This window comes from Oncorhynchus nerka, linkage group LG14 (genome assembly GCF_034236695.1).
Source record: "Oncorhynchus nerka isolate Pitt River linkage group LG14, Oner_Uvic_2.0, whole genome shotgun sequence".
Taxonomy (NCBI): Eukaryota; Metazoa; Chordata; class Actinopteri; order Salmoniformes; family Salmonidae; genus Oncorhynchus; species Oncorhynchus nerka.
In genome coordinates this window covers 85,889,757-85,902,369 of record NC_088409.1, presented here as the reverse complement: position 1 = coordinate 85,902,369, position 12,613 = coordinate 85,889,757, and the positions used below count along the sequence as shown (strand labels likewise).

Sequence of the window (12,613 nt, the reverse complement as noted above, 5' to 3'; positions counted from 1 at the left end):
GTGACAGGCTGTCAGACATGGTAACTGGATGACAGGCTATCAGACATGGAGACGGGCTGTCAGACATGGTAACTGGGTGAGGTGAGGCTGTCAGACATGGTAACTGGGAGAGGCTGTCAGACATGGTAACTGGGAGACAGACTGTCAGACATGGTAACTGGGAGACGGACTGTCAGACATGGTAACTGGGTGACAGGCTGTCAGACATGGTAACTGGGAGATGGCTGTCAGACATGGTAACTGGGAGACGGGCTGTCAGACATGGTAACTGGGAGATGGGCTGTCAGACATGGTAACTGGGAGACGGCTGTCAGACATGGTAACTGGGAGACGGCTGTCAGACATGGTAACTGGAAGACGGCTGTCAGACATGGTAACTGGGAGATGGGCTGTCAGACATGGTAACTGGGAGATGGCTGTTAGACATGGAGACGGGCTGTCGGACATGGTAACTGGGAGACAGCTGTCAGACATGGAGACGGGCTGTCAGACATGGTAACTGGGAGACAGCTGTCAGACATGGAGACGGGCTGTCAGACATGGTAACTGGATGACAGGCTGTCAGACATGGAGACGGGCTGTCAGACATGGTAACTGGGTGACAGGCTGTCAGACATGGTAACTGGGAGACGGCTGTCAGACATGGTAACTGGGAGACGGCTGTCAGGATGGTAACTGGGAGCGGCTGTCAGACATGGTAACTGGGAGACGGCTGTCAGACATGGTAACTGGGAGACGGGCTGTCAGACATGGTAACTGGGAAATGGGCTGTCAGACATGGTAACTGGGAGACGGCTGTCAGACATGGAGACGGGCTGTCAGACATGGTAACTGGGAGATGGGCTGTCAGACATGGTAACTGGGAGACGGGCTGTCAGACATGGTAACTGGGAGACGGCTGTCAGACATGGTAACTGGGAGAAGGGCTGTCAGACATGGTAACTGGGAGATGGGCTGTCAGACATGGTAACTGGGTGACAGGCTGTCAGACATGGTAACTGGGAGACGGGCTGTCAGACATGGTAACTGGGAGACGGCTGTCAGACATGGTAACTGGGAGATGGGCTGTCAGACATGGTACCTGGGAGATGGGCTGTCAGACATGGAGACGGGCTGTCAGACATGGTAACTGGGAGACGGGCTGTCAGACATGGTAACTGGGAGACAGCTGTCAGACATGGAGACGGGCTGTCAGACATGGTAACTGGGAGACAGCTGTCAGACATGGAGACGGGCTGTCAGACATGGTAACTGGATGACAGACATGGACTGTCAGACATGGAGGGTGACAGGCTGTCAGACATGGTAACTGGGAGACGGCTGTCAGACATGGTAACTGGGAGATGGGCTGTCAGACATGGTAACTGGGAGACGGCTGTCAGACATGGTAACTGGGAGATGGGCTGTCAGACATGGTAACTGGGAGACGGGCTGTCAGACATGGTAACTGGGAGATGGGCTGTCAGACATGGTAACTGGGAGACGGCTGTCAGACATGGTAACTGGGAGACGGCTGTCAGACATGGTAACTGGAAGACGGCTGTCAGACATGGTAACTGGGAGATGGGCTGTCATACATGGTAACTGGGAGATGGCTGTTAGACATGGAGACGGGCTGTCAGACATGGTAACTGGGAGACGGCTGTCAGACATGGAGACAGGCTGTCAGACATGGTAACTGGGAGACGGCTGTCAGACATGGAGACGGGCTGTCATACATGGTAACTGGGAGACGGCTGTCAGACATGGAGACGGGCTGTCAGACATGGTAACTGGGTGACAGGCTGTCAGACATGGTAACTGGATGACAGGCTATCAGACATGGAGACGGGCTGTCAGACATGGTAACTGGGTGACAGGCTGTCAGACATGGTAACTGGGTGACAGGCTGTCAGACATGGTAACTGGGAGACGGCTGTCAGACATGGTAACTGGGAGACAGACTGTCAGACATGGTAACTGGGAGATGGGCTGTCAGACTGGTAACAGACATGGTAACTGGGAGATGGGCTGTCAGACATGGTAACTGGGAGACGGGCTGTCAGACATGGTAACTGGGAGATGGGCTGTCAGACATGGTAACTGGGAGACTGACTGTCGACATGGTAACTGGGAGGCGGCTGTCAGGTAACAAGACGGCTGGAACTGGGAGATGGGCTGTCAGACATGGTAACTGGGAGATGGCTGTTAGACATGGAGACGGGCTGTCGGACATGGTAACTGGGAGACGGCTGTCAGACATGGAGACGGGCTGTCATACATGGTAACTGGAAGACGAGACATGGAGACGGCTGTCAGACATGGTAACTGGGTGACAGGCTGTCAGACATGGTAACTGGATGACAGGCTATCAGACATGGAGACGGGCTGTCAGACATGGTAACTGGGTGACAGGCTGTCAGACATGGTAACTGGGAGACGGCTGTCAGACATGGTAACTGGACGGGCTGTCAGACATGGTAACTGGGAGACGGGCTCAGACATGGTAACTGGGAGACTGTCAGGCTGGGAGATGGGCTGTCAGACATGGTAACTGGGAGATGGGCTGTCAGACATGGTAACTGGGAGACGGGCTGTCAGACATGGTAACTGGGAGATGGGCTGTCAGACATGGTAACTGGGAGATGGGCTGTCAGACATGGTAACTGGGAGATGGGCTGTCAGACATGGTAACTGGGAGACGGCTGTCAGACATGGTAACTGGGAGATGGGCTGTCAGACATGGTAACTGGAAGACGGCTGTCAGACATGGTAACTGGGAGATGGGCTGTCAGACATGGTAACTGGGAGATGGCTGTTAGACATGGAGACGGGCTGTCAGACATGGTAACTGGGAGACGGCTGTCAGACATGGAGACGGGCTGTCATACATGGTAACTGGGAGACGGCTGTCAGACATGGAGACGGGCTGTCAGACATGGTAACTGGGTGACAGGCTGTCAGACATGGTAACTGGATGACAGGCTATCAGACATGGAGACGGGCTGTCAGACATGGTAACTGGGTGATAGGCTGTCAGACATGGTAACTGGGAGACGGCTGTCAGACATGGTAACTGGGAGACGGGCTGTCAGACATGGTAACTGGGTGACAGACTGTCAGACATGGTAACTGGGAGATGGGCTGTCAGACATGGTAACTGGGAGATGGGCTGTCAGACATGGTAACTGGGAGACGGCTGTCAGACATGGTAACTGGGAGATGGGCTGTCAGACATGGTAACTGGGAGACGGGCTGTCAGACATGGTAACTGGGAGATGGGCTGTCAGACATGGTAACTGGGAGACGGCTGTCAGACATGGTAACTGGGAGATGGGCTGTCAGACATGGTAACTGGGAGACGGCTGTCAGACATGGTAACTGGGTGACAGGCTGTCAGACATGGTAACTGGGAGACGGCTGTCAGACATGGTAACTGGGAGATGTGCTGTCAGACATGGTAACTGGGAGATGGCTGTTAGACATGGAGACAGGCTGTCAGACATGGTAACTGGGAGACGGCTGTCAGACATGGAGACAGGCTGTCAGACATGGTAACTGGGAGACGGCTGTCAGACATGGAGACGGGCTGTCATACATGGTAACTGGGAGACGGCTGTCAGACATGGAGACGGGCTGTCAGACATGGTAACTGGGTGACAGGCTGTCAGACATGGTAACTGGATGACAGGCTGTCAGACATGGAGACGGGCTTTCAGACATGGTAACTGGGAGACGGCTGTCAGACATGGTAACTGGGAGACGGGCTGTCAGACATGGTAACTGGGAGACGGGCTGTCAGACATGGTAACTGGGTGACAGACTGTCAGACATGGTAACTGGGAGATGGGCTGTCAGACATGGTAACTGGGAGACGGCTGTCAGACATGGTAACTGGGAGATGGGCTGTCAGACATGGTAACTGGGAGACGGGCTGTCAGACATGGTAACTGGGAGATGGGCTGTCAGACATGGTAACTGGGGAGACGGCTGTCAGACATGGTAACTGGGAGATGGGCTGTCAGACATGGTAACTGGGAGATGGCTGTCAGACATGGTAACTGGGTGACAGGCTGTCAGACATGGTAACTGGGAGACGGCTGTCAGACATGGTAACTGGGAGATGGGCTGTCAGACATGGTAACTGGGAGATGGCTGTTAGACATGGAGACGGGCTGTCAGACATGGTAACTGGGAGACGGCTGTCAGCATGGAGACAGGCTGTCAGACATGGTAACTGGGAGACGGCTGTCAGACATGGAGACGGGCTGTCATACATGTTAACTGGGAGATGGGCTGTCAGACATGGTAACTGGGAGACGGCTGTCAGACATGGAGACGGGCTGTCAGACATGGAGACGGGCTGTCAGACATGGTAACTGGGAGATGGGCTGTCAGACATGGTAACTGGGAGACGGCTGTCAGACATGGTAACTGGGAGACGGCTGTCAGACATGGTAACTGGAAGACGGCTGTCAGACATGGTAACTGGGAGATGGCCTGTCAGACATGGTAACTGGGAGATGGCTGTTAGACATGGAGACGGGCTGTCAGACATGGTAACTGGGAGACGGCTGTCAGACATGGAGACAGGCTGTCAGACATGGTAACTGGGAGACGGCTGTCAGACATGGAGACGGGCTGTCATACATGGTGACGGGCTGTCAGACATGGTAACTGGGTGACAGGCTGTCAGACATGGTAACTGGATGACAGGCTATCAGACATGGAGACGGGCTGTCAGACATGGTAACTGGGTGACAGGCTGTCAGACATGGTAACTGGGAGACGGCTGTCAGACATGGTAACTGGGAGACGGGCTGTCAGACATGGTAACTGGGTGACAGACTGGTAACTGGGAGATGGGCTGTCAGATGGGCATGGTAACTGGGAGACGGCTGTCAGACATGGTAACTGGGAGATGGGCTGTCAGACATGGTAACTGGGAGACGGGCTGTCAGACATGGTAACTGGGAGATGGGCTGTCAGACATGGTAACTGGGAGACGGCTGTCAGACATGGTAACTGGGAGATGGGCTGGACATGGTAACTGGGAGACGGCTGTCAGACATGGTAACTGGGTGACAGGCTGTCCAGACATGGTAACTGTCAGACATGGTAACTGGGAGATGGGCTGTCAGACATGGTAACTGGGAGATGGCTGTTAGACATGGAGACAGGCTGTCAGACATGGTAACTGGGAGACGGCTGTCAGACATGGAGACAGGCTGTCAGACATGGTAACTGGGAGACGGCTGTCAGACATGGAGACGGGCTGTCATACATGGTAACTGGGAGACGGCTGTCAGACATGGAGACGGGCTGTCAGACATGGTAACTGGGTGACAGGCTGTCAGACATGGTAACTGGATGACAGGCTGTCAGACATGGAGACGGGCTGTCAGACATGGTAACTGGGAGACAGGCTGTCAGACATGGTAACTGGGAGACGGGCTGTCAGACATGGTAACTGGGAGACGGGCTGTCAGACATGGTAACTGGGTGACAGACTGTCAGACATGGTAACTGGGAGATGGGCTGTCAGACATGGTAACTGGGAGATGGGCTGTCAGACATGGTAACTGGGAGACGGCTGTCAGACATGGTAACTGGGAGATGGGCTGTCAGACATGGTAACTGGGAGACGGGCTGTCAGACATGGTAACTGGGAGATGGGCTGTCAGACATGGTAACTGGGAGACGGCTGTCAGACATGGTAACTGGGAGATGGGCTGTCAGACATGGTAACTGGGAGACGGCTGTCAGACATGGTAACTGGGTGACAGGCTGTCAGACATGGTAACTGAGAGACGGCTGTCAGACATGGTAACTGGGAGATGGGCTGTCAGACATGGTAACTGGGAGATGGCTGTTAGACATGGAGACAGGCTGTCAGACATGGTAACTGGGAGACGGCTGTCAGACATGGAGACAGGCTGTCAGACATGGTAACTGGGAGACGGCTGTCAGACATGGAGACGGGCTGTCATACATGGTAACTGGGAGACGGCTGTCAGACATGGAGACGGGCTGTCAGACATGGTAACTGGGTGACAGGCTGTCAGACATGGTAACTGGATGACAGGCTGTCAGACATGGAGACGGGCTTTCAGACATGGTAACTGGGAGACGGCTGTCAGACATGGTAACTGGGAGACGGGCTGTCAGACATGGTAACTGGGAGACGGGGCTGTCAGACATGGTAACTGGGAGACGGGCTGTCAGACATGGTAACTGGGTGACAGACTGTCAGACATGGTAACTGGGAGATGGGCTGTCAGACATGGTAACTGGGAGACGGCTGTCAGACATGGTAACTGGGAGATGGGCTGTCAGACATGGTAACTGGGAGACGGGCTGTCAGACATGGTAACTGGGAGATGGGCTGTCAGACATGGTAACTGGGAGACGGCTGTCAGACATGGTAACTGGGAGATGGGCTGTCAGACATGGTAACTGGGAGATGGCTGTCAGACATGGTAACTGGGTGACAGGCTGTCAGACATGGTAACTGGGAGACGGCTGTCAGACATGGTAACTGGGAGATGGGCTGTCAGACATGGTAACTGGGAGATGGCTGTTAGACATGGAGACGGGCTGTCAGACATGGTAACTGGGAGACGGCTGTCAGACATGGAGACAGGCTGTCAGACATGGTAACTGGGAGACGGCTGTCAGACATGGAGACGGGCTGTCATACATGTTAACTGGGAGATGGGCTGTCAGACATGGTAACTGGGAGACGGCTGTCAGACATGGAGACGGGCTGTCAGACATGGAGACGGGCTGTCAGACATGGTAACTGGGAGACAGCTGTCAGACATGGAGACGGGCTGTCAGACATGTTAACTGGGAGACGGGCTGTCAGACATGGTAACTGGGAGACGGCTGTCAGACATGGTAACTGGGAGACGGGCTGTCAGACATGGTAACTAGGAGACGGCTGTCAGACATGGTAACTGGGAGACGGCTGTCAGACATGGTAACTGGGAGATGGGCTGTCAGACATGGTAACTGGGAGACGGCTGTCAGACATGGTAACTGGGAGACGGCTGTCAGACATGGTAACTGGGAGACGGCTGTCAGACATGGTAACTGGGAGATGGGCTGTCAGACATGGTAACTGGGAGACGGCTGTCAGACATGGTAACTGGGAGACGGCTGTCAGACATGGTAACTGGGAGACGGCTGTCAGACATGGTAACTGGAAGACGGCTGTCAGACATGGTAACTGGGAGATGGCCTGTCAGACATGGTAACTGGGAGATGGCTGTTAGACATGGAGACGGGCTGTCAGACATGGTAACTGGGAGACGGCTGTCAGACATGGAGACAGGCTGTCAGACATGGTAACTGGGAGACGGCTGTCAGACATGGAGACGGGCTGTCATACATGGTGACGGGCTGTCAGACATGGTAACTGGGTGACAGGCTGTCAGACATGGTAACTGGATGACAGGCTATCAGACATGGAGACGGGCTGTCAGACATGGTAACTGGGTGACAGGCTGTCAGACATGGTAACTGGGAGACGGCTGTCAGACATGGTAACTGGGAGACGGGCTGTCAGACATGGTAACTGGGTGACAGACTGTCAGACATGGTAACTGGGAGATGGGCTGTCAGACATGGTAACTGGGAGATGGGCTGTCAGACATGGTAACTGGGAGACGGCTGTCAGACATGGTAACTGGGAGATGGGCTGTCAGACATGGTAACTGGGAGACGGGCTGTCAGACATGGTAACTGGGAGATGGGCTGTCAGACATGGTAACTGGGAGACGGCTGTCAGACATGGTAACTGGGAGATGGGCTGTCAGACATGGTAACTGGGAGACGGCTGTCAGACATGGTAACTGGGTGACAGGCTGTCAGACATGGTAACTGAGAGACGGCTGTCAGACATGGTAACTGGGAGATGGGCTGTCAGACATGGTAACTGGGAGATGGCTGTTAGACATGGAGACAGGCTGTCAGACATGGTAACTGGGAGACGGCTGTCAGACATGGAGACAGGCTGTCAGACATGGTAACTGGGAGACGGCTGTCAGACATGGAGACGGGCTGTCATACATGGTAACTGGGAGACGGCTGTCAGACATGGAGACGGGCTGTCAGACATGGTAACTGGGTGACAGGCTGTCAGACATGGTAACTGGATGACAGGCTGTCAGACATGGAGACGGGCTTTCAGACATGGTAACTGGGAGACGGCTGTCAGACATGGTAACTGGGAGACGGGCTGTCAGACATGGTAACTGGGAGACGGGCTGTCAGACATGGTAACTGGGTGACAGACTGTCAGACATGGTAACTGGGAGATGGGCTGTCAGACATGGTAACTGGGAGATGGGCTGTCAGACATGGTAACTGGGAGACGGCTGTCAGACATGGTAACTGGGAGATGGGCTGTCAGACATGGTAACTGGGAGACGGGCTGTCAGACATGGTAACTGGGAGATGGGCTGTCAGACATGGTAACTGGGAGACGGCTGTCAGACATGGTAACTGGGAGATGGGCTGTCAGACATGGTAACTGGGAGACGGCTGTCAGACATGGTAACTGGGTGACAGGCTGTCAGACATGGTAACTGAGAGACGGCTGTCAGACATGGTAACTGGGAGATGGGCTGTCAGACATGGTAACTGGGAGATGGCTGTTAGACATGGAGACAGGCTGTCAGACATGGTAACTGGGAGATGGCTGTCAGACATGGAGACAGGCTGTCAGACATGGTAACTGGGAGACGGCTGTCAGACATGGAGACGGGCTGTCATACATGGTAACTGGGAGACGGCTGTCAGACATGGAGACGGGCTGTCAGACATGGTAACTGGGTGACAGGCTGTCAGACATGGTAACTGGATGACAGGCTGTCAGACATGGAGACGGGCTTTCAGACATGGTAACTGGGAGACGGCTGTCAGACATGGTAACTGGGAGACGGGCTGTCAGACATGGTAACTGGGAGACGGGCTGTCAGACATGGTAACTGGGAGACGGGCTGTCAGACATGGTAACTGGGTGACAGACTGTCAGACATGGTAACTGGGAGATGGGCTGTCAGACATGGTAACTGGGAGACGGCTGTCAGACATGGTAACTGGGAGATGGGCTGTCAGACATGGTAACTGGGAGACGGGCTGTCAGACATGGTAACTGGGAGATGGGCTGTCAGACATGGTAACTGGGAGACGGCTGTCAGACATGGTAACTGGGAGATGGGCTGTCAGACATGGTAACTGGGAGATGGCTGTCAGACATGGTAACTGGGTGACAGGCTGTCAGACATGGTAACTGGGAGACGGCTGTCAGACATGGTAACTGGGAGATGGGCTGTCAGACATGGTAACTGGGAGATGGCTGTTAGACATGGAGACGGGCTGTCAGACATGGTAACTGGGAGACGGCTGTCAGACATGGAGACAGGCTGTCAGACATGGTAACTGGGAGACGGCTGTCAGACATGGAGACGGGCTGTCATACATGTTAACTGGGAGATGGGCTGTCAGACATGGTAACTGGGAGACGGCTGTCAGACATGGAGACGGGCTGTCAGACATGGAGACGGGCTGTCAGACATGGTAACTGGGAGACAGCTGTCAGACATGGAGACGGGCTGTCAGACATGTTAACTGGGAGACGGGCTGTCAGACATGGTAACTGGGAGACGGCTGTCAGACATGGTAACTGGGAGACGGGCTGTCAGACATGGTAACTAGGAGACGGCTGTCAGACATGGTAACTGGGAGACGGCTGTCAGACATGGTAACTGGGAGATGGGCTGTCAGACATGGTAACTGGGAGACGGCTGTCAGACATGGTAACTGGGAGACGGCTGTCAGACATGGTAACTGGGAGACGGCTGTCAGACATGGTAACTGGGAGATGGGCTGTCAGACATGGTAACTGGGAGACGGCTGTCAGACATGGTAACTGGGAGACGGCTGTCAGACATGGTAACTGGGAGACGGGCTGTCAGACATGGTAACTGGGAGACGGCTGTCAGACATGGTAACTGGGAGATGGCTGTCAGACATGGTAACTGGGAGACGGCTGTCAGACATGGTAACTGGGAGACGGGCTGTCAGACATGGTAACTGGGAGACGCCCGTTTATAGAATACAGTATGTCTGATGCAACTAGTGAGGTGTACAGTTATACTTTTCTTCTCTTCAACCCAACAGAATATAGAATAGATAGAGATGGAGCCAGTGTTTAATATTATATCTACTATCTTACAGCAGAGACAATACCTCTTCAAGCTGCCCTTTAACCTCTCCAGTGCCTTTATTCTCCTTCTCCTCCACCTCTCCTACCACATCTACAACCCCCCCCCCTCCTACCACATCTACAACCCCCTCCTACCACATCTACAACCCCCCTCCTACCACATCTACAACCTACTTCATCCTGAGAGCACTAGTTGGCCGCCTCTTCCTTCTCACTTGTATTAATTTAACAGCAGTCAGGTGTTTTCAATCTGGGAGGGCACAGGCTTGCTAGCTACGCTGCTGGGCGGCTTATGCAGTCGACTGTGTGTTGTGGAGTGTTTTGAGTGGGCCGTGGTGGGTTGGTGTAGCTCTGACTGAAGACAGACAGACAGACAGACAGACAGACAGACATACAGACAGACAGACAGACAGACAGACAGACAGACAGACAGACAGACAGACAGACAGACAGACAGACAGACAGACAGACAGACAGACAGACAGACAGACAGGACCTACAGCAGCAGTGCTGGCCAGTGTGACTGGCCCTGACCAGATGGACAGAGTTTTGACAGGGTTTCAGTCTGTTCTCTGTTTTCTGTCTCTGCAGTGCAGTGTCCGTCCTCTACAGGACACTAGGACATTAGCACTGCTGAGTGGCCAAACAAATCGACCGTGAGCCCAGAGCGCTCCAGACCTTGCCACTCCACATGGTGACTTTGGAACAAAGAAAATCTATGCTAAAACATACAAAATACACAATAGGTATCAAATGAATACATACATACATACATACAAATGAATACATACAGTACATGAGTTTACAAGAGGCACTCATTGGGAAGCCCTAAAGCCCTGTTTTGAAGCAGAGATAACCACTCACCGTCCACTGCACTCTGACAGAGGAGGAGGAGAGGATGGTGGGGTTGTGAAGGTGGATGACCACCTCTCCTAACTCCCTCTGGATCTGACGGTGGTCCACTCCCTGACTGGTGGGGGGGATATCTGCACACACACACACACACACACACACACACACACACACACACACACACACACACACACACACACACACACACACACACACACACACACACACACACACACAAACACACACACACACAAACACACACACACACAAACAGTAAGAACAGCAGAGGGTCCAGACAGGGACAAGGTCCAGACAGGGACAAGGTCTAGACAGGGACAAGGTGCAGACAGGGACAAGGTCTAGACAGGCACAAGGTGCAGACAGGGACAAGGTCTAGACAGGGACAAGGTCCAGACAGGGACAAAGTCTAGACAGGGACAAGGTCTAGACAGGACAAGGTCCAGACAGGGACAAAGTCTAGACAGGGACAAGGTCTAGACAGGGACAGAGTCTAGACAGGGATAAGGTCTAGACAGGACAAGGTCTAGACAGGGACAAGGTCCAGACAGGGACAAGGTCTAGACAGGGACAAGGTGCAGACAGGGACAAAGTCTAGACAAGGACAAGTCTAGACAGGGACAAGGTCTAGACAGGGACAAGGTCCAGACAGGGACAAAGTCTTGACAGGGACAAGGTCTAGACAGGGACAGAGTCTAGACAGGGATAAGGTCTAGACAGGACAAGGTCTAGACAGGGACAAAGTCTAGACAGGGACAAGGTCTAGACAGGACAAGGTCTAGACAGGACAAGGTCTAGACAGAAGCTTAAAGAGGCCCATTTGAAGGCATTAAGAGAGGGCAGAGACCCACCTTGTGTTTTGACGGTGTCAGTGATGGGGCTGGGGTCACTCAGGCCGTAGGCATTAGCAGCTCGGACCAGGAAGAGATAGACAGCACTGGCCTTCAGGCCCTTCAGTACATACGACTCAGTCTTCACATGTTCTGCCAGGGTCTGCCAGCTGCTGCCTGACGCATGACTAGGAGAGAAGACAGAACAGGATGTTACACATCAGGTTTAAAGTTCATACACACACTCAGACTGTAGACATTGTAGATTAGTAAATTAGTGGTCTAAGGGCACACACTTAATGTGTTGTGAAATCTGTTGTGAAAATGTATGTAATATTTTTAATTGTATATAACTGCCTGGCAGGAACTAATGGAGATCTATAATAAACCCCAGGAAGAGTAGCTGCTGCCATGGCAGGAACTAATGGGGATCTATAATAAACCCCAGGAAGAGTAGCTGCTGCCTTGGCAGGAACTAATGGGGGATCTATAATAAACCCCAGGAAGAGTAGCTGCTGCCTTGGCAGGAACTAATGGAGATCTATAATAAACCCCAGGAAGAGTAGCTGCTGCCTTGTCAGGAACTAATGGAGATCTATAATAAACCCCAGGAAGAGTAGCTGCTGCCTTGGCAGGAACTAATGGGGGATCTATAATAAACCCCAGGAAGAGTAGCTGCTGCCTTGGCAGGAACTAATGG

General features: G+C 53.3%; 1 protein-coding gene across 1 annotated transcript in view; it reads right to left on the bottom strand.

The window, feature by feature from the left end:
* LOC115120871 (roundabout homolog 1-like) overlaps positions 1-12,613 on the bottom strand; it is a 490,866-nt gene that overhangs the window by 83,179 nt on the left and 395,074 nt on the right. The window contains exons 14-15 of the mRNA XM_065000506.1: positions 11,935-12,101; positions 11,078-11,199 (exon numbers count right to left, since the gene is read on the bottom strand). Of these exons, the coding sequence (XP_064856578.1) occupies positions 11,078-11,199; positions 11,935-12,101 (289 nt within the window). The remainder of the gene's footprint in view (positions 1-11,077; positions 11,200-11,934; positions 12,102-12,613) is intronic.